The sequence below is a fragment of the Colius striatus genome, chromosome 5 (genome assembly GCF_028858725.1).
Source record: "Colius striatus isolate bColStr4 chromosome 5, bColStr4.1.hap1, whole genome shotgun sequence".
NCBI lineage: Eukaryota > Metazoa > Chordata > Aves > Coliiformes > Coliidae > Colius > Colius striatus.
The window spans coordinates 15,066,582-15,089,453 of record NC_084763.1 but is presented as its reverse complement, the minus strand read 5'-3'; the positions used below and the strand labels follow the sequence as shown (position 1 = coordinate 15,089,453).

The 22,872-nt window shown below is 35.8% G+C and overlaps 1 protein-coding gene across 1 annotated transcript in view; it reads right to left on the bottom strand.

Moving 5' to 3' along the window:
* The window catches only part of TOPAZ1 (testis and ovary specific TOPAZ 1), a 42,155-nt gene that overhangs the window by 6,484 nt on the left and 12,799 nt on the right, over positions 1 to 22,872 (bottom strand). The window contains 12 exon segments of the mRNA XM_061996915.1: positions 451 to 616; positions 4,549 to 4,649; positions 6,022 to 6,196; positions 7,256 to 7,322; positions 8,764 to 8,879; positions 9,172 to 9,264; positions 9,479 to 9,630; positions 10,748 to 10,811; positions 15,593 to 15,730; positions 16,377 to 16,462; positions 18,782 to 18,894; positions 21,436 to 21,494. Coding sequence (XP_061852899.1) covers positions 451 to 616; positions 4,549 to 4,649; positions 6,022 to 6,196; positions 7,256 to 7,322; positions 8,764 to 8,879; positions 9,172 to 9,264; positions 9,479 to 9,630; positions 10,748 to 10,811; positions 15,593 to 15,730; positions 16,377 to 16,462; positions 18,782 to 18,894; positions 21,436 to 21,494 — 1,330 coding nt within the window.

Below are 22,872 nucleotides of genomic sequence, written 5' to 3'. Positions count from 1 at the left end.
TCTCTTCAGCAGAATTTAAAAAACCCCAGTAATTATACATTACTTGATTTTAAAGCTGTTTTAGTAAATGTGGCTACTGTGAGGGGTATAGAAATACTGCACTGACCCAAGCCTGAAATTTTTTTGACACTGAATGTCACCTGTCTCAAAGCAAATCTATATGGAGCAGGGTCACTTTCCAAGATGCACCCCTCCCTCATTATGATAGGCTTTTGAGTAGAATAGTGTTGGCGACAGAACAGTCTGAAAGCTTTTCTGAAAAAAAATGTATTAGTCTTAAGTATTTCTTACACGTATCAAGAAAAATACTAACCAGTAAGATGGAGCACGTTGTTTTTGTTTTCTCAGTATTATCTTTATTTAATAACACAGACCAGCTTGTAACTTTTATCTAAACTATCACAGAAACTGTTCCAATTGAAGTCAAAACTCCATCTAAGACAAGCTTACCTCTCAATACCCGCATTGCTCCATCCAAACTTCCAGTTTTAAGAAAAATTTCTGCAGCTTTATTAACAATTTGACATCTTGATGCTAACCTCTCTGTACCTGAAAGTCCTTTCAAGACTGTAAAATCTATCTGTAGCTCATGCAATTTATCCAAAACCTTCCTTCCCTAGCATAAGAGGGAGAAGAGAAAGAGGGAAGGTGAGAAGAAGCAATGAACACAGAGTATATTTACACAAAATATAGCAGATGTGATTTGGTGAGACAGATTTATAGGCATCAGTTTAAGTTATCCAAATTGAGTTGGAGAAAAAAACCCAGTATGGTAAAATTTTTAATTAATAGTAAGGGTTTTTGACTGTGTAGGCAAAATTCTGTCTGTTATGAGGGAACATTATTTCTACTATATAATATTCTTATACAGTATTTTTCATGTACTTTCTAATTATTTTTATTTTCCTATCAGTATTTTTACTCTTTTGATTCCATTCAGCACCATACAACCTATACAATTCTAAAAAGATGATACAGAGAATTTTCATTTTGCAGCAGAGGCATAACTGTTAAACTGAAATAATGATTCCAGCATAAGCCAAAGAAAACACTGATAGCTGTACCCAGGACAGTAAAATGGAAGAAGTTTGGCTTATCTAGCCAGCAGGGTAACAGCCAACAATTTTAATAATCATACTGCAGGTTGATATTTAGACTGTTTCCTACAGTGGCTTCCTCTTAACAATTGTTTGGTTTGTGTTTTTCAGTCAAAGATGAAAGAAAGGTAGCGGTCTCAAAGATAATTAGTATCTGGCCAGTCTAAAGAGCATGATGGTCCAGACAAGGTGGAATACTAAATTAATGTTCTCAGCAAGGCAAGGACAAGTAGGATTCATCCCTTGTCCTGTCCAGCTGCACCTTGCTGGTCAAGCAGTATCAACGCAACTCCAAACTGGATCAGCTCTTGCTTAGGAGGTGTATCAATGAGAAGGTGGCTTATTAAGAATTGTGTGTGCACTCACTGTGGTGCTAGAACAAGGATCATGGAGGCAGAGGGAAAGGTGAGTTTAGGAAAACAAAGGAGGTGACAGAAAATGAAACTTGCTAAGAAGCTGATGTTTTGAAACTGCTTTATGCACATGCACATACGTACTGTGGACTGGCATACTGTAGACTTTTGAAGGCCTAGAGGTGTCTGCAATAGTTGATCTCAGCATAATCCATAAAGAATTACATCATTGTAGTTACTATTTAAGGTATAAAGAACCCATTTGACTATAGATATATGTGGCTGAAGGGAAATAATACATACCAGAAAGACTTGGGTGAAACTTTTGAGAGCAAAACAGAAACTTGAAATCTATGTGCAAACCAGAGACAAAAGACAAAATTAAGTAGGATCTGCATCTATTCAATCCATCTAGCAAAAGGATGGGTCACTAAGGAGTCTTTAGAAAAAGATGGAAAGCATACAGCTATAAGCACAACTGATCTATAAAGCAAGGGCACCCAATTAAAATGCAGATGTGGAATGAGATCCTTAATAGGACAAAAACCTCTGATTGATCCTCTGATGTATATAAGAAGTTGAGTAAAAATAAACCATAGCAAAGACTTCAAGAGGGGAAATAGTTGAAACAGGAAGTGGATGAAGTATTTGCCAAAGGAGTGTTAACATTGCAGGAGTATCTACAAGTATACAGAAAGTAGTCCAGTGTTGCTTGAAGAGCTTTCTTCACAGAACAGCTATTCAGATGTTTCAAGTCTCTGTGCTTTTTCGAGTATGTCTGTGTTATGATCTTTCCTTAGCTCTTACCAAAAATACTCTCTCAGGACACATTTTACCCCTGAAAGCCACCAAGCATGTGATAAAGCTATGTGATAAAGAGATTTGATGTTCAGAACGGCAAGATGATCTGAAAAGCACATGTAGAGTTTAAGCAGTCTAACATATTCATAAAATGCCAGAGTGCATATCCGAAAGCAAAAATTACTTTGGACACAGCAGGAAGAACAAACCCATCACTGTCTTACTTTCTGGACCACTTTTTGGAAAAAACAAGACATGGGATCAAGGAGATATTACTCCATAACCACAGGATTAGGGACTTATCCAATACATATAATGGAGTGAAACTGGCTGGAGAGAGGGAGGAATGACAGTTCAAGTTTGCCCCTGAAGCAGAGATCAATTTGGGATCTGCTAGGTCTGATAAAAATCATTCAGAACACAGCCTCAGTCACACTTCCATCTGATCAACACAGGTGGTCCACAAGGCTATTTGAGGATCTTGGTGAGCAGTCTGTTGAGAGGTGGGTTTGATACCGAACACAATATTCTCAAAGAAACAATGATCTTTTGCTGTAGGCATGAAAAAAAATGATAGTATCCTAAGGAGTGTCTACTTTTAGCAATTCCTGTTACACAAGAGAACAGTACACATACTTTTGACACCCTGCACCTCTGAAATTTAGACATGAAGATGAACCTCCTTGGAATATCAAGAGGTCCTGCAACTCAAATATTAGGATCTTCTTCAAGATGGATCTGGAAAACAGCTAAAACATATGAAGGCATTTCCCTACAAACATTGAATATATGCTGTCTCTGCTGTAAGAAGACAGACAAAAGCTAAGCCAAACTAAGGTCTTTGATGGGGATCTGACCAGTACTCAATGACAAAAACTTAGACTGCCTCTTCTATGGCCAGGAATACGTTAACTATTCTAATTGCCGAGTCTTTTGGAATTAAAATGCTTAAGAAAGTTCTAGTGCAGTGCCACAAAAGTGGTAATGCAGCTTCTCTCCTTCCCTTTACTCCAAAACTGTACTACATTCTGCTGCTGCTTGATAGAGACCTGCTAGAGGCCAGTCAACTCAAGAAGCTGACGCTGCAAAATTAATGATTCCTCAAAAAGGGTGTATTGCCTCTACACTAAGCACCTCTATCAAATATCTCCCGGGCTTGGCTTGACCCTGGAAACACACTGAGCAGTGCACAGGTTTTACATAACAGAATTCCTGAAGGTCACTCCCTAGAGACAGAAGTACAAACGTCATTTTAGTCCTTTGGTGCAAAGTAGAAAGGTTTCCTCAATGCTAATTCACCAAAAAACCCCCCACCCCAAACCCAAGAGACAAAAGTGGAGAAGGACTGTGTTTACTTTTGTCCATAGAAGTATATGCTGGAAATCATCTTGGGATGAGGAACCTCCGCATACAGCATAATTTTTAGTTGTAAAGATCAGGGCCTTTGACACAAAGGTAAATTCTGAATGTGATCACTAGCCAAAATATACTCTAAAATCATTGGCAGTTTATATTATTTCTACATTGTTACTTGTCATGTTGCACTGTATAGAAGGTCCGTCTTGTTATATACAGCTGCCTTTCAAGAGGAAAAAGATGAAATTAACACTGCAATGGATCTTGCTGCCTAAAAAGTGTAAAACATACAGTGAAAAGTCTAGTCTCTTGATCTTGGCCCTTTGTAAAATCTGACAGCAAAGAAAGGACTGTAAGGGGCATTTTTTTGTGAGGTCCAAGTGTTTAGAAGATTTACAGAATTCAGAACCTCAGATTCAGTGAAGTGACGTTTTAGGGAATGAGCAGTTCACCAAGTGCAGTCACAGCCTTGCTATGCTTCCCTTTTGCCCTCTTGGCCTTATCCATTCCTTGTGAGGCCAGTTCCAGGAGCATCAGTACAGGAAAGGGCCCACTCAAACTTCTGTCGCTATTGCTTGTGTTGGGAGTATACGCTGTGCCAGAATACACCAGTACTGCCAGACATAAGAAAGTAACGTTTCTGGGAAACAATCCTTGCTGCAGAATCTCAGGAAGACCTGCCTCAAAATCCAGATTAGCTAAGAAAAGTCAAAAGCTGAACCTGAACATTCAAGTTTCTAGGTTGCAAGACAGAGTTATAACTGGCTCCACAGAAGACCACTACTCAGAAAGGCATAATAAAATATTTTCATCCAAGCTGGACAATTAAGAAGTACTAAGATGGTGCTGCATCCTGCCATTTATCTAGAGAAACAATTTAACATCTAGAAAACAAATGACTCATTCTTTTCTTCCAGTCAGGTTCCTGTAGTCCAGTATACCTTTATCCACTGCAGAGCTTTGAAATAAGAATACATTACACTTATCCCAATCCTTCCAATGAAAATTCTGTCTGCTTCATTATGGTGTGATTTTTTTATTACTGGAAAGAAAAAACATTAAAAAATATTTTACATGTAAATGCAATTTTAAAGAATGAACACATTTGAAAATCACAGTAATTGTGAAAATATTAAATACACTTTCTGAAATATTTTCCACTCGAAGTAGTAACTTCTTAAGTTAACACTAAAAGCAGGGTAAATAACTATAGTTTATTCAGATACTGTTTCACAGAAGTCTACTTCATCCATGCCTGGACATGCAGTAATTTAATATAATCATCATTTGTAAAAGTTGTGCATTTTCTGACACCATGAAGAAATGCTGGCCATTACAGAACTGAGTAATTACAAGTTTTTCCAACCATATTATGCAACCACTTTGGAAGCACTGTTGGTATTCTGCAGTAGTGGTCTCCAAAGTGAGCTATGAGCACAATTAAGGTGTGGGAAAAGAATATTTTTTGTACCATAAAAAAAAGAAGATAAATATTTTTTAAAGTACTGTTTATTTAATCTTTACCTCATCTTTTTCTTTCTGTTTTTGTGTATGCTTTATAATGTACTTAATGTATTAGTGCAGTAGTACATGGATAAAATATTTTTTAGTCATAGAGGTGCCTATCAGTTTGGAGACCATTGCTCTAGGGGAGACAGACTTCCCAGTCCCACCAAAGTCGTTCTTTGGAACCTGTGATAGCTGTTTTCATACTATAACATAAAAGCCTGTGGTCAGAAAGGTTATGTCACATATCCCAAAAATATATTCATCATGTTTTAGTAGTTAACAGAGTTTGAAAAAGATCTGAGGCACCCATTCTAAAATGCTTTAATATGTCACTGACAGTTCATTAAGTCTCAGTTTTCTGCAAACTTCTTAGTTACAGATATGTAAATTAAGAGCCACAGAGAAGACAGGAGTAAGAAAACCTGCCAGAACTATTAAAAAATCTAGAAGGTGTCTGTGGACCCAGCAGAAATTCTTGCTTCTTTAGCGGATGAAATAATTCTAAAAATCCAAATTACTAAAAAAACCCCCAAACTACTGATGATAGACATGATGTAACCTTGGTCAATGTGTTTTGAAATATAGTAGATATCTGTATCTACAGCTCTAAAGTAATTAAGAGTGTTATTAAGAGTATGACACTCCACGTGACAATAATGAAATATGTTTGTCTGTCTCCTGAGAACAGGACATTCTTACTATGAGACCACTCATTTGTTTTCTTTTCTTGATTTCACATACTTCATATGTTCATCTTTCAGAACTCTCTTTAAGTGTAAGCACTGTGGATTTTACTTCTACTACCAAATGGCTTCTATTGAGCATACAAATTTGGTTTTTTATCTCTTACAAACTATACAAGAAACAGGGAAGAACAAAAAGCATGTCTTGCATCTTAATTTTACCTGCATCAGCAAAATCACAAAAAGGAACTCCTGGTCTCTGTGTCTCAAGATCTTTACATAGTATTTCAGCAGTACATAAAGACAGTTTCTGAAGATCACCAAAATGTTCACATCCCCTTTTTACATGAATAAACAGAGCTCCCAGCTTGGTCCAATCACTTTTTTCCTTGCAATGCTGCAAAGAAGGCAGGTGATAAACAAACCTACTTCTAGAACATCCAGTAGAAAATACATCTAAATACATATAAAATACATATAAAATTTGAGAGATACACCAGGGATAAACTTAAAGCAGAAAAAAAGAGATGCAGATGAAACACTACTGCCAAGAACCCCCATGTCTCATGTGGCACAGTTGTACAGTGCCTAAAGTTGCACAGTGCCTAACTTGTATCCACTACTAATCACTTTTGTCCCTCAAGAAATTAAAATCCTTCTTCCATTTAATTTATGTCATGACCTCAAATGGAGAAGCTTATAACTTAAACATCCTATTTAAGAACCGTCATTCTTCCAGTATTTTACTATATTTTTTTTTCTTTTTGCACAATGCATGCCAAATTGGTGCTTATTTTCTATATTAATTAGTCTTCTGTTTGCCAAATCTCTTGATGACTTTGGTGTTAAAGGAGTAAAAAAATTAGTCCTGGTTCTTCTCAGATTTTGGTCTCTGGATCTGTGCAGTAAGTGTGATAATATGTAAATGATATAATAATTATGCAAAATAAGTAATCTGCCCTTGATTATGAAACATGCAAGTGTCCAATGAAAGAATTTTTAATAATATTTTCTTATTTTTAAAAATATCTGCTTTGTGTTGCCAATTGCAGCCTTTTACAATTGTGGGTTTTTTTACAGTATACATGAATTCTATCTGCCAAATAACATATAGTAAATAAATATTTTGATGAGATGATGTACCATTACCAATTACAAGCACAACAAATGTAAAGCACAGGTAATAATTGTTTAAAATTATAAAATCTTTGAATTAGATGCAAAACCAAGATAAAAACTAGAAGTATATAAATGAAAATACTGAGATGACAGAAAAGCAAAGAGTTCTCCCCTGCACGTTAACATTTCCCAAATATGGCTTTGCATATTTTGTAATAATATACTTAATAATAAAGTCCACTGACTTTAAATGATGTAGAAATTGTTATTTCTTGTAGGTTTAAAAGAAGTCATGGTTTAAGTATTCCAAGAGGCTTGAAGAATGCACATACTGTACCTGAATTTCAGCCATTGCCAAGTTGAAGTCAAAAAGCCAGCTCTTTTCAAGATGCTTTTCCTGAAATCTTCCATAAGGAAAAAACACTAATAATTTTAAACACATCCTATTGAACAACACTAATTATCATGAATGAACAAAAAACTGATGTGATTTTTGAACCTATTTAGTAGACACTATGCAAACTGAAACAGATGCTTACAGTCATGCTAAGAGAAGTCAATACGTACATTAACCAAATAACTGAGCAGAGCTATTTTCACAGAAAATACTCCCTTGTTTCAGTAGAAATGGAACTGAAAAGGTATGACTGAGTCTAGCAATCCATTAAGTAAATGCAGAACTTTATTGTATATATTTCTGACATAAATGTAAAAAAAAGTTAATTACATGAAAGAAAGTACTATTCAGCTTCAATACCTTAGGGCATAATACTTGACTCTGATACCACTGCTTAAAGAATGGCTATGTCTACCCAGTGTGATGCTATGATGCCAAGATACATAACCTACACATGAGCTAATACTTGAAGTACAGCTGTTCAGCCTTGATAGATACACAGACTGTTTCTCAGTTTGTGCTGAAAACACATATATACTGAGGTAACCTGGAAAAGGCTCTTTCTTTGTAAATCAGACTCCTGATCTGCAAAGTGATACAAATTACCTTCAACATGTGTACTAAATTGCACTGGTAAAACACTGAGATCTGTGGCTAGAAAGTACTCTAGGCGAAAAGTATGAAAAGTGGCAAATAATTTCTAGTGCTTTCTTGAGAGACTGCTGGCTTGTTTTGACACAGTAGATGCTGTGTAATTGGTTTCGTTTATGAATCAGAAGTTGCTTTGTGAATTGTAAATTTAGTTTCTCAAATTGTGTGTGCATGTATGATGCAGATGATTAAAAAAAAGAGAAAAGGATCACAGTCTTGTGCAAGTGATGGAGAGATATCCATAGTTTTGGAAGAGATTTCAGCCATGATTTCACATTTTGCCCAGCATAATTCAGCAGCATGTAAAAAATGACCTTCCTCCCTATTTATGTTGGCACAAGTGTTAATGCAGTCACACAATAAATGAAACTAGAAAACTACTTCAGATTATAACTGATCCTCTTATTGCCCGGAAGGGCTTTTTGGTACTGAACAGAAGTACTGTTTGTTTACGCAGGCCTAAATGATATATTAAATAATTATGTTTCTATTTTGACTCCAGTTATATAAACTTGCAACAGAGCTGAGTACAGACTGTACAATGATGATCAATATGGACAAAAATTAATCATAATTGCGGTCAGAACATAAGTTTTGACTTCACAATAGTTGGTCTTTGAAGCAGAGTAGATTGATAGCACTTCAAAAGACAATTAGGCATGATATGATTATATTTTCATCCCAAACACAGATTTTGTATTTCCTAATTGCCTTTTAAAGTTTCTGCATGACTTTATAAAAATAGAACCTAAGGAACTGGAGTGATATAATTATAAAACAGCTCCTTAAAGACATACCTGGATTTTATGTTCAGAACAGTATTTATTTCCTCTCTGGAAACTTTCAGTTGGTGAAGAAACTTTAAAATATAGTCAAAATGTTCAGACTCAAGGAACATACCAGCATCAATGAACTGCAGTATCAAACAGGGAGAAGAAAAGTAAGCATACAAAAAATTGTGGTAACCTACATATTTCCAGAGACAAGTGGGAAATAACAGTGGGAAAAACAGGTCACAGTGAATCTCAGTCAAAAATTAAGAGATAAAGAGAAATCTTTTCAACAAAGGGAAACATTCAGCTATCCATAACATAGCTTTTAAAATATAGTACTGAAATAATAATAAAACAGTAAGTTTCACTTTTAAAACAGGCATGGTATTTCAGAAATTCCAAAAAGCAGCACCAGCACAATGAAACTCATACCTTATAAAAGGTACTGATTAATGTAGGTACAGCGTCTCTTATGTTCAAAGATGCCACATGCTCAAAAACTTTCAGAAGAACATCTACAGCTGGCTAATTTAGACAAAAAAGCACAATCAGTTTTGCAAGTCTGTTCAACTAGAAAGCTTAGAGTTTTTAAAACAGGAACTCTTGGCCTGCTCTTCCCATCCCCTGCCAAGATTTGAATACTAGAGTAAACCCGAAGTTATTCCTACACATGGCAGAGTACTCAAAAACCTAACAATTTTTGGATCCAAGATTTAAAAAATATTACAAGGTCACCTACCAGTGTATTGATTTGCATAGTTACATTCAATATTTGAAATACTTCCTGCAACAAAGAGTTCTTGAGCAAAGAAATGAGAAGATCGTTCAGCACTTGAGAAGCAAAATCCACACCAGGAGTACCTTCTCTGTAGAATTCCACAAATATTTGGACTGAAAAAGCAATTTAATGAATTTCATTTTGAGGCAACGGATGCTACGTTAGCAGGTTATTTCCTTGAAATCTTTAATGCAGTGTAAACAATCCTTAATTATCCAGGATATTATGGGAGAGGGATATGGAGAAAAATCACTGAAAGGATCCAGTGTGAATATAGCTAACCTTACTAGACCCAGACTGACCATCCTGAAATACTTTATGCCATTGAACTGAACATCATAAGCCCTGTCAGTTTCAAGAAAGTGTAGCTGATTTGGTGCAGCACAAGAAGAATGGACAAAACAGGTTACACTGGTTAAGCACATTGAGGTATTAAGACCCTTCCAGACATGAAGCTCTAGGAAGTCAAGTGCCATATTATCACGGTGGATGGTCTTACACCTTGTTCCAGTGCTTGCCCTGATGGACACATGCTGTGGCCCTGCTGGTGCCCACTGTTAGAATTGCTCAGTATTAGAATGTATTAGTATTAGAATGCTCAGTATTTCATCATGAGACCATTACTACACAAACTGCAACTGCATCACATGTTCACGTTGTGCTACACACTAATAAGCTTTCAAAAACTTCAGACTGCTCAGGACAGGTACAAAAGGTCCTTTTTGACTGAACTTAAAAGCTTAGATGGATTTGAATCAACTAAAGTACCTAAAATTTGTTGATTATAATTGTTTGCATATATGGGAATATGAAAGGACTAAACTAAATCTTGTTTGTGTGCTGTAACAACATTTCCAGAGCTTAATTCTAAAGTTTTTGGATTTGTGCTGTTTGGCCAGCGTGTTCAAAGGTGCCTTAAAAAATTTTTGGTTCTTTTAAATGTCCTCCCTGCCCCATTTACTCATTTCTACTCTCAAGACCAGTTCCCCTCAGGTTAAGTTAACTTCCTGTACAAGTTAAGACTTTAAAAATCTTCTGAGATAACTCTGTATCTAATTACCTAGCTTCAATGGCAATATGGAACAGGAAGACATATGGACCAAACGTACTCCTTTGAAATCAGAACTTTTAATTCACTGTTGTAGTGGCACTCATCTATCTCCTTAGAGAATATTTAACTTGCTTTAAATAGATATCAAAGATACATCAAAAGTTACTATGACATCATACCTGCACGTTTTAGAAGGCCTGGTTCTTTGATACTAATGTATGTCCTAAGTATTGTCATGCAAATCTAGAAAAAGAGGAAAAAACCCATAGTAAAATGTTACCTCAGTTTATGTCAAACAAAAGAACTACCCATAAATATAAGTTCTGTAAGGAAACGAGCTTTACATTGCTTCTATTTAACCTACACATACTGACAAATGGTATAAGAAGGTAACTAGGTCTGCAGGCAAAGACACTGTCAAAAGCAGAGAAAGAGAACCAGTGGAAACGAAATGTTTGGAAAAGGAGCTGCTGAGACCACAACTGCATGCATTCATACCCATAGCAAACAAAAAAATTTGCAAGGTCAAAATAAAAACATGATGAACAAAAATTACATGATTGTACCAACTAAGAAGTAAAAAACTTATCTACAAATGGAGTTGGCAACACTGCTAATCAACAAGAATCATTCACAAGGACGTAGATGAAAAACCTCAGAAGGAACTCAGTTTAATGAACCATTTCACCCCAGATACACCTAGATATTTTAATATATTATTTGGTATTGGAACACTGTCTGAACATCTTAAGCCGTTAGCTTTGTAATACACATTTTACTCCATCTCTGCAAGTGAAGAAATAAAGGCTATTGAGACTGAATCTTTAGAGTTCTAAGTTAGGAAAAAAAACACCTTTCAGATACCCTTTGTCACTTCTGGAACACATACAGTCTTTCTGCAAAACAATGCAAATGCATCATACTGAACACTATTTTGAGAAATAATGCAAAATCAAGAGACCTAGATTAGTAGCCATGTTATTATGGAATTGAGTCAGGTTTATTTTACATGCAACTTCAAATTAGACAAGCAGAAGATTCTGGCTTGTGGCTTTTTAAAAAACCATTAACCCGTTCAGATCAAGTCAAAGAACACAAAAATCATACATGTAAGTATGCTGAATATAAATAAAACTTGTTGCTTTTATTCTGAAAGTGTCATAATATTGTTGTACTATGAGATATACATTTCACAAAATCATGTAGAACTTGGATCATTAATGGATATGCAATGCCACTTGGCAATGGGTTAACTCATTTAATCCAAATCTACTGTCCCAGGTGGTTGAAGGCATTTCTAAAATAAACTTTAGCACATGCTTACAGTATGTAAAATAGTTTGCTTTCTTTTGGAATCTGTTTTCCTCCTTCTTTGGACTGACTCCTCCAAAAGTTCAAGTTTGCATCTGGAGCTCTGACTGTTCCAAGTATTAGTGAAATTGCTTGGAAAATCCAGTTGCAGTAGTATTTAATCACGGGACACGTTACATTACATTCATAAAAGAAACTAAATGTGTTACTCATTTACAGCTTCTAGGAGGCTTCAGTTGATTTAGTTGTTTCAATTTTAAAAGGTGTAACTGAACCTACGGTCCATGTAAAAATGTTACAGTCTCTAAATTTTGAGTTAACTATAATACACTTTGAATTAAGGTACTTGAAAGAAACAATTCTCATTTTCAAAAGGTAGTATAGATCACACTATTCTGTCACCTGTAAGTTGATTCCACAACTCATTTAACATGACAGTTTAATAAAAAACATAATAAAGGGATGTGTATCTTATACAAGCTACTGAGTATCTAATAAAATACAGTTCTGTGTAATATGGAGGTGCTTAAATCAGAAGAAAAGTACTAGAATTTATTAAATCCTTCAGCATCTCCCAGTCAGTGTGCACTCTGATGGTTAATAAAGGAGAAAAACCCATGCTTCAGCCCTTAGCTCAGTGAGATCAAAACTAGGATCCTTTTTAAAAGAGATTCTATTTATGAATCCTGTGGCATCTTTCTGACATCCACTTCACCTTAAATGTGGCTGAAACTGACCAACGGGTTAAAAAATGATTTAAAAGCAGTTAGAGATACTAATAGAAGGACAGCACAATGCTAAGTTTAATTTTTTAGGAAGCCAGATTTAAAAAAAACCCCAACATAACAGAAGCATACACTCAAAGCTCTCAAGCTGCAAGACAACATTAAGGAATTGATTGGTTCCAGTTAGAGGTTTGTGGGATCAAGGAAAAAGTAAACCTTTTTTTTTAGTGGATATGGGCCCAAAAAAGTTAATGGCTACAGTGCAAAAAGTTAAAATCAGAGAAACAGAGTTTGCATAAAGACATGTTTTCAAAACACTTAACTGTTCAATTATTATGTGTCCTGGTTTTAGCTGGGATAGAGTTAATTTTCTTTCTAGTAGCTGGTATGGGGCTGTGCTCTGGGTTTAAGCTGAAAAGAATGTTGATAACAGGGATGTTTTGGTTACTGCTGAGCCTCAAGGCCTTTTCTGCTCCTCACTGTGCCCTGCCAGTGAGCAGGCTGGTAGGCCACAAGAAGCTGTGAGGGAACATGGCCAGAACAGCTGATACTCCAAATAGTCAAAGGGCTGTTCTATGCATCAGAATGTCAATCCAGTATGTAATCTGGTGGGGGCTCATGGGGAGGGGTGGATTTCTGCTGAAGCATCAGTGGGTGGTAAGCAATTCAACTGTTAATGACTCTCTCTTTCTTTTTGGTTATATTCCTTTTCTTTGTAATTATAATATATTTTATTAGTGTTATTAGTATATTTTATGTCATTTTAGTTATTAAACTGTTCTTGTCTCAACCCATGAGTTTTACTTTTTTTCCTGTTTTCCTCTCTGTCCCACTGGGTGGGGTGAGGAGTGAGGAGCGGCTGCGAGGTGCTTAGGTGTTGGCTGGGGGCACACCATGACCCTGTGCTACAGTCCGAAGCATCATTCAAGCTAAACTGCATTTCCTGGCATTTCAATTTATGCTCAGTGTCTCTTCTCCTTTCACTGGGCACCACTGAGAGCCTGGCTTCATCTTCTTTGCCCCTGCCATCAGATACTGATAAACATTATTAAGATCCCTTCCTTTTAAATACTTTGGAGAGTAGTTAAAACTTAAGTCTTAATAGCTTTGTTTACTTTGCCTAATATAAAAGAGATTTCAGTGTTTGAAATTAATGGCATCTTTTGAAAATAATAAAAACTGCTATCTTGTAGTACTGGCTTAGCTCAAGAGTATGCCCATTTGTAAAACATATGTATGTATTAAATAATTCACTATTGTGTTGTGTGATCAGCCACAGCCGAGAAGAACTTTCAGTCCTAGTAAATGATGCCTTAAAGCATCAACCAGCTACTTAAGAAAAAGGAATATTAATTATGGGGAAAAGTATCTCTCTTCAAAAATTCTTGTAAACAATCAGTCCTAGTAAATGATGCCTTAAAGCATCAACCAGCTACTTAAGAAAAAGGAATATTAATTATGGGGAAAAGTATCTCTCTTCAAAAATTCTTGTAAACAAGTGCCACTGAAAACAGTACTAAGCAAGTGGACTACCAGTCTGCTTAGCAGTTCCTAAAGAGATTTCTTTCCCCTGCACTGAAGTGGATGGCTATGTTGCTGTTTTTACCTGTCTTCCATTTATGTACTTTGGTGCCACCATGAGGTGCTTGGACCTAGTACCATTGTTTCAATGGATGGTTCTAAAAAATTAAATAAATACACAAACAAACCAACCCCAAAGTACACATCCAGACTACTAAGAAAGTTAGGCTAAGTTTGGTAGGCAGAAGAAATATTCTGTAGTGCTGCACCACAACTAAAATCACATGGAACGGATTTTTAATAGTTTGAAGCAAATAATGTAATTCTTCAATGTGTCTATATATAATAAAGCACTATAAACCGTGACAACTTATACAAACTAGCTGAAAATTACTGATATTCACTACAGCCTGCTAAAGATATTTCACAGTTGAGGAAAATGCAAAATGCCCCATAAAGAATTACTCTCAAATGATTTTAGAGTTTGTAAGCTGTCATATAAACTTTCAGTGGGGTTACAAATCATTAAAAAAGAGCTCTTGTGATATAAAAGAGAAAATAGTCAAAAAAATAAATCCAAATGACTGTGATGTATTTTTAAAATCTTGACAGAGAATATTTAAGATATGAAAAAGATGTATAAGCTCCTGTAGATGCTACTTTTTATTTTTTAGTATTGATGTCTAACAGGTTCACCATGAGTTATTGTTTACATTTTGGTCCTGTAATTTCTTACCTACAGACAGCGATGATAAAATTGTATTCATATGAATAAGACAGTAGGTAAGAAACAGATCACGTAAGACCTGATAAGGACAAGTCTGGGCATTTGTCTTTGTTTAGTTGTTTTCACGTTTTTGTTTGCTTCCAAGTGACTGACAGAACCACATAAGAAGCACATTACAAAATCTTATTCCATGACAGCATAATTAGCTTGCCTTGCACAGTTCTTGGAAGTATTGCAGACTCTTCTTTGTTAAATGGTTTGAAAACACATCTACTTTGCCACCACTGGAAAAGTATTTTTGCTTGCAAATAATATAAGAATTGTTGCTCCATTTGAAGCAGATTACACCTTTAAACAAATGTGACTCTGTTGCCATAGTTGCCTTTTGACTTTAAGAATACATATGAAGTCCAGCTTTGCTTACAGGTCTCCAATGCCTGGGATGGGGAGATTCTGAGACTTTTTTATTTTACTACTCTGTATTTATGCTGCCTAATTCTTGCTGCTTTGCTGATGTCTGTTCTCTTTAAAAGTCTGCTAGTTCAAACTGTTAGCTTTTCTTTTTTTTAAAAAAGGAACCTTAAAGGACCCTGTGAGGAAGAATTTCAGAACTGTTTTTTGATCTGTCACTCTGACATTTACTCCCTTTCCATACATAGATGAAGAAAGGAGACATTGCTTTGCATTTAAACAGTATTCACACTTACAATTCCCCTTTTTTCTCCAATAAATCTCTTTACCTTTTCATCTCCTTGTTCAGGAACATGCCCAAACCAACATTTTGCTCTTCCACACCCACGTAAAGTCATGAAATAAAATCTGCAGTATTTACGGGGCAATTCCATCATCTGGAGGATCTGCTGAACTGAGTGGCAAGCCTGAAATAAAACACAAGCAAAACAAGCAAAAAAACCCCAACAGATAATATTTTTTGGAAAGCAAACATGCTCTTTTTTTCTGAGAATTTCAAAATATTGGCAAATTATAAACAAAGGAGAAAAAAAGGTCATCTATAACTAAACCTTTGAAATAGCTCTTATGTCTATCTGCAGCATTTCCCAGAAGGCCACAGACAGAGAGAATGCAAGAACTGCTAAATGAGACAGACAATGAGCAGAGAGAAGGAAGAAAGGTAAAAGACTCCTGCATGGCTCTGGATATCAGTCTGAGAATTCTGGGGCATTTCCTTTATTCTTGTTCAGTGCCTAAAATAATGGATAATGCAGTCTGACTTAAACATGTGAAACCTTGTCTGTTTTTCAGTTTTATAAAAACAATAGAGCAAAATGCACTATTTGATTTTGCTTAATCTGGAAATAGAAATCGACAAAGTTCCACTGTGAAGAGGTGTCCCCTCATCACTGATTTTGTTCTCAGAAATTGTATTTACACAGTGATAAAACCTTTAAAAGGATCATAAACATAGATTCGTAATTTCTGACTAGAACCATAGAGAATTGTCTGAGTATCAGTAACAAAATTAGTGGCAAAGGATCAGAAATCATTAAGGATTTAACAACTCACAATTTCTCTTTTTGCCATCTTCCACGGCTGAAAATCTTTATTATCTTGCAACAGTAGTAAAGGACTATTTCCTGAAAATCTGTAATCTAAAAGTAAGAATGAGAGTAATACATGAATCATGTAATGAAACAAATATTGAAACCACTCTCATTTATCTTATTTTCCTTTGTATTTATAGTTCCTTCAAGTCACAGCAATGATTAATGAAAATTTGATTGATACAATCTAAAGACAGTAATTTAAGTTACAGTTTTCTTAATTATCCTAAAACTGAGACTTCACACAAACTTCAAGAGTGGGCATATTCAAATGAAAAACTGCACTGCTTTATCCACGGTTTCTAAACTAATTTACAGGGTTAAGAAATGAAATTAAAATATTCAGAAGTTTTCACTTCAAAGGGGAAAAAAAGCCAAACCCCTTTATAAGTAATCTTTAGATTCCCACATCACTAGCCACAAATTTAAACTTTTTTTTCCCAGAATTAAAGAAAGCCTTTCATACTCTGTTTTAAGCAGTTCAACATCAAGCTGAAGCCAAACCTAAGTTACTGGTTTCTTAACCATCAAACTTGGTTTTGGAATTTTAATTATTATTGATATCAGACTTCTTTCTCTGAAAAATTATCATGTTAATGGAAAAGAAAACTTCAGATTTTCAACTCCACATCTAAAGAGAAGAGCTTTTGAATATCTGACTTTCAAGGGTTCCCATCTGTCCCCTTGAAAGAACTGTGTATTTAAAAGGCAGGCTGCTTAGCCCTTTCTGACAAACTACAGTTACTGAAGAGCATCCAATAATGACACATGTTCTGCTAGAGACTTTTACTAGGTACACAGTTCTTAATCTGCATGTCTTTCTAATCAGATAGGACTATGACAGAATAGGAAGGATCAATATAACATTACCTACTATCATGGTTGCATCACTTTGTGGATAAATTGGATGAATTTAGTGACAGGAAAAAATACTATGGGAACAATCAGCCGCTGGCTGCAGAAAAATGCCAGAATGAGAGCCCGAGCTCAGAAGTCTTTCCTTCAAATTCTTGCTGTTCCCACAGTAGAAAGTTTCTGGCCAGGTCTCAGGTCTCTTCAACATTTTGTATTCTCTCTGCTGACCGTTATGTGAAATTTGGAGGGAAGAGGCACTAAAATGAAATACCCAATTCTGCCTGCACAGTTCTTGGGAAAACAAAAGGCTGTTCTGTCCTCTCCTAGCATGGAAACTCTTGCTTTAAGAATGAGTTTAAATGATTTTAAGAAGGAAGTTTTGGAAGAACTCATCAGGAGGTATATATACTTTTAAGGCCAAAGATATGAGCAGTTTCAAACTACTGTAGTCTAGAGACATATTTCACAGTTACTTTTTGTAGTATCTGTTTCTTGCATTTCCTGAAAATATTGTTAAATGACACAATGATAAAACTGTTCTACAAGCTCAGACTGGCAGTATAATTTGAAACTAATAATGAATCTGCTACTGACCTTATTCAGGGAAGTCATGTTTATAAACATTTATATTAACCAATAATTCAAAAAACATTAATTCCCAAAACAGCTGTTACAAAAATCTAAAATGCAGTATCTATCCATAAGTAATCAATTCCTGGTTTCCTCTAACTTGTATGGCAAATAAAGTATGCATTTATGTAAGGATAAATGTCAGAGTTGTTACATGCAGACCAAAGAAGAAAGAAACTTCGACTACAATTCCATTACATTATGATTTCTGTGGTGGCAGAGACACTTAAGAAGTACTATTTATGAAATAAATCAGGTCAAAATGAAGCACTGCTTATTGTTATATTTGATTCCATTTTAGTTATTAAACTATCTCAACCCATAAGTTTTAAGGTTTTTTTTCTCATTCTCCTTTGCATCCGATTGCAGGGTGTCTGGGGAGGTGAGCTAGTGGCTGTGTGGTGCTTAGATGCTGGCTGGGGTTAAACCATGACAATGTGTCCACCAACATTTGAACTAGCATAAACAACAAAGTTCAGACTTTGGCAAGGTGGGAAAATCCCTTAGCTACATTTTGCTGACAGATAACAAACTACCAAGAAAATCTGCAGTCATGTTCTCTGACCAGAAATAAAGAAAAACCAATAATGTCTCAAACACGATGTGTCAAAATATGAACACTGTACCATTAAAGTATCTGAGAACCATAAATACCAAGACAGAATGATTGCTATTTGACCCTACCAATCAGGACTCTGCTGTAAAACCCAAGCCCAAAAACCTCAGTAATTGACAGCTTGCCTTTTTGCTTCTATGTATGCAAACCAAATCAAATTCCAGCCAACGCCTTCAGGAATTGAAAAAATTAGTTAAGACTTTATAGGTAAATAAAACACAGGTAAAAATGTATTCTGGAGGGTTCACCAATACAGCATACAATACCAGTTCTCTGCAGTTTCATCACTGTAGCTTCCCTGAGGTCATCTACTTTCCGAGCAGTCAATGGCAATCCTGAGAGCAATTCATGGTTTGTGAGGTCTTCATGTTTACAGTCACTGTTGAATATTAAAAACAAAAAATTTGTTCAACCAAATTAAACAGGTGCTTCTCCCATATACTTAACGCCTAAAAAGGGGGATGAAGTGTATAAAAAGATGACAATTTCTTCGACAGTTTACAGAACACTTAAAAACTGTAAATTTAAGTAGCAGTCCCAACAACTTTACTTACATTACTCTCATTTATTTACTTCTGTTACTCTCATTGCCTGATCCAATCTGATTATGATCATTCTAGGTATTTAATACTTCTCATAGTCAGGATAATTCCACTCTTTCCTAAATTACAGGCTGTTTAATATAGTTTGAAACTAAAATGCCATGGCAGAGAAGAATAAATTCTGTTTCCAAAAACACTTGATCTTTTATTTTCTCCTGCAGGGCTTAGTGTCTGTGTTTCTAATTTAAAAGCACTGGAATTAGTGCTTCATTGGAGAATTATTGTTTGAATTATAATACATAAAGTTTTGTTCACTCTTAGCTAATTGATGCTGAATATTTTGATGCCATCTTTCCTATGGATTAATTATGTGTGTCTTGTTATATATGTTTCATTGATAAATTTGGTAAAATAATTATCCTGTATAGCTCCATTATTTGACCTGGGAAAGTCTGAATTTCTCATCATCTTCTCTAGAATGCCATTTCTTTTTTAACGCAGTGGTTTTGGTTTTTGTTAGGACTGTTTGTGTTTGATCACAAGTGTTGACAAACTGAACTTTGAGCTGTTTAATGTTTCTGTGTATAAGCAACTGAAGAAAAATAGACAATTGAAGATAACTGCCTTGTTGTTTGTATCACTCATTAATGTTTATAAATATGTAAAGGGTGGGTGTCAGAAGGATGGAGCCAGGCTGTTCTCAGTGATGTCCAGCATTAGGACAAGGGGCAACAGGTACAAGCAGCAACATCAGAGGTGCCAAAGAAACACAAGGGAAAATTTCTTCACTGTTCAGGTGAGGGAGCACTGGAACAGGCTGCTCAGATGGATTGTGGAGGCTCCTTCTCTGGAGACATTCAAAACCCACCTGGATGAGTTCCTGTGTGACCTACTCTAGGTGGTCCTGCTCTGGCAGGGGCGTTGGACTGGATGATCTTTCGAGGTCCCTTCCAACCCTTGAGATTCTGTTTCAACAAACCTAAATTCTTCAATCTTTATTTTTATTCTAGTCAACATTTTGTATTGGTCTCTACAGGAAAAAAACCTGCAGATCTAGCTACTCAGAATTTTCAAGTTAACATGTAAAAAAAAATCTTATGCTTCCTTGTGATGCTTCCTCAGATCTGACACAGCAGGATTTTCATAGCCACTTACCTTCAGGATAACAATCTAAGCTCTCTTTTTAATCTAGACATTTAACTACACACAGTTTTGCCTGGAGTTGTAAACTATAGAGCTCTACAATCAATTCCCTTTTTTAAGTAACAGCAACACTAGGAGTGGAGTCTGCTAAATAAGAATAGTAACTACATTTTCTTCTAGATGAAACTTTGCAATGGCAACACTTTTGAGTAAAACTAGAGAAAACAGTTTGATTCCAAATGAAGGAATAAATCCCTCTTCTCTAACTGCAGAGAGTGCTGCATTTCAGCTAAGGAAGTAATGCAGCATCCATTGTACAAACATTTTATCTAGCATAGTCTACTTGCTCTATAGCCTAAAAAACTATTTATGCTGCTAAGGTAAATTTAAATGGGTATTTTACTAGGAGGAGGAGCTTGGAGCTATCTAGCAAATTAATTACAAGATGTCATAATCTCCATTTAAGGGACTTCTAGTACACTTCAAATCTGTCGCAGAAATGTGACTAGTGCTGGAAAAACACAATACCCTCTTCTACATCAGCCAAGGTTTCTTGGCAGTTGTGAAAACAACTCTGAAATATCTGTTATTTCTCTTATAATTACCTAAGTATTCCACCAGTTAACTATACTTTTTCTACAAAGTCTTATCCTGCTTAATTTTTGGGCTGACACTTTGAGTTGTACGTACAATAAACACTGTAAGCACAGCTTGAAGTTAGCAAAACAGTAAAGCATGTGCTTTAACTCCACATGCCATGTTTTCAAGAGCCTTTTTCTACCGCTGTTCAAGTATTTGTCAGCCTGAATTTGAATGAGATCCTTCAATTCTTTCATCACTTTAGAAAGTCCCAAGAGGCAGAAAAGCAAGCTGAAAATTTCATCGATTTTGGTTTTTAAAAAAAATGTTCTGGTAAGTGCTATTGTGGCTGGAAATGTATCTTATGCTACACTCACACTGAGATGTCAAGGAGAGACACTGGCATAAAGTGGATATATTTTGTTACCAGCCAGAGGACAAAAAAAAGCTTCTATTGTCCCACTATATGACTCCACTTGTCTTGTACTTTGCACAGAGAAATTATATTATTTGATGTATTTATTTTCTTCCTCACGTAGTCACAATAACATAGAAAAAATGAATTAAAAGGCTGATGGTGATTTGGTGAAATCATATTTAATTTGTACAGTGACTGGGGAACATCACGGGTTCCAGGAAGGGCACAGTATATATACCTTTTTTCAGCTTCACTCTTTTCTTGCTTCACATCTGGCACTCCATCTGCAAAACTGAACTGTGAAGATATTTAAAGTGCACTTTGAGATACAGCAAAGCAGTACTAAGCGTTTTGCACTACAGACTTAAAACTGTTAGTGATTACTGAAAGGTGTGATGACATAGTCTTGATGGTAAAAACTGTAATTTGGACTGTAAGGCTACCCTTATATCATCTTTTTAAATGGACATATTGCCATTATACTCCAATCTTTAAATTAGTGATTTTTAATTGGAAAAAAAAGTGACATGACTGCTGTCACTTCTTTTTGTTTTGACTGATAATCCCAGCAATTTTTAGGCCCACTGCCTGACTTTAACCATGGCTGACACACAAAAGGTATTCCATCACATTGAATGAAAATTAAAAGCTGTATTGGGGAGAAATCTAAGGCTTTTGCTCAGCATGCACCATGGCGTGTAGGAGAAAAAAGACAGCACCTAACAGATCTGGGGGTGAGAATCTGAAAGGACTAATATAGAACAGAGTCATGGAATCCTGGCTTTGTTTTGTCCATTATTTATGAAGTAACCTGAACTTTGTATTACATCATAGATTTACAATAGTCAAAGAATTAGAGATGAATATGCTTTCATTTTACCAGTTCCCCAAATATTCAGTTTTCTTCATGGTTAGTTTTTGTCCTTCTCACAGCATTATTGATTGGAAAAGCCATCAAAAAACCAAAATCCCCAAATCACCCCAAACAGCAGAATACTTGCAATGTGTCCTGCACTGCACTCGCTCCCCAAGTCTGCATAGTTGGTTTTTCATCTACATACAGGAATGGGCTGTAGCAAGTGCTTCATGGCTCAAGTTTGGTTAAGTGTGAGTGAAATTTGCTTTACATATTTAATGATGACCAACACAGCAGCACAGAAAAGCAAACATTAGGACATGGATTTTAGCTCAAACACTACAAAGGAGCCCAACTGGGACTGATCTGGCAACACTGCAACAAGTACGGCACCTCCAGTAACCTGTCCCATTGGACAGACTCTTACCTTCAGAGGTCAGGGAACAAAACATTACTGCTCACTTTGTGAATGAGATGTCAGCAGTCCCAATTCCATTTACTGAAGGAAACACTTCTGTTTTCAAATAGTGATTTTGCCAGGGAAGTTGATGCCCTACTGTTTGATTACCTTATCAATAACTTACCAGTTTTCAGCCATGTGAATTTTACAGTTTGACTTATCCAGTTAAAACCATTATCTACTCTTGAAGTAGTGGAAGATGGTAAATGCTACCAGCAGCTATGTCTGAGTGGCAGTGAGATGTAGATTTCAATCCATTATCAAAGAAGTAAATAGTATAAAACTTCAGCAAGTCTTAAAAGACCTAGACTTATTATCTAGAGGAAGGAGGACAGAGAATAGAAAGGTCGGATAAAGTT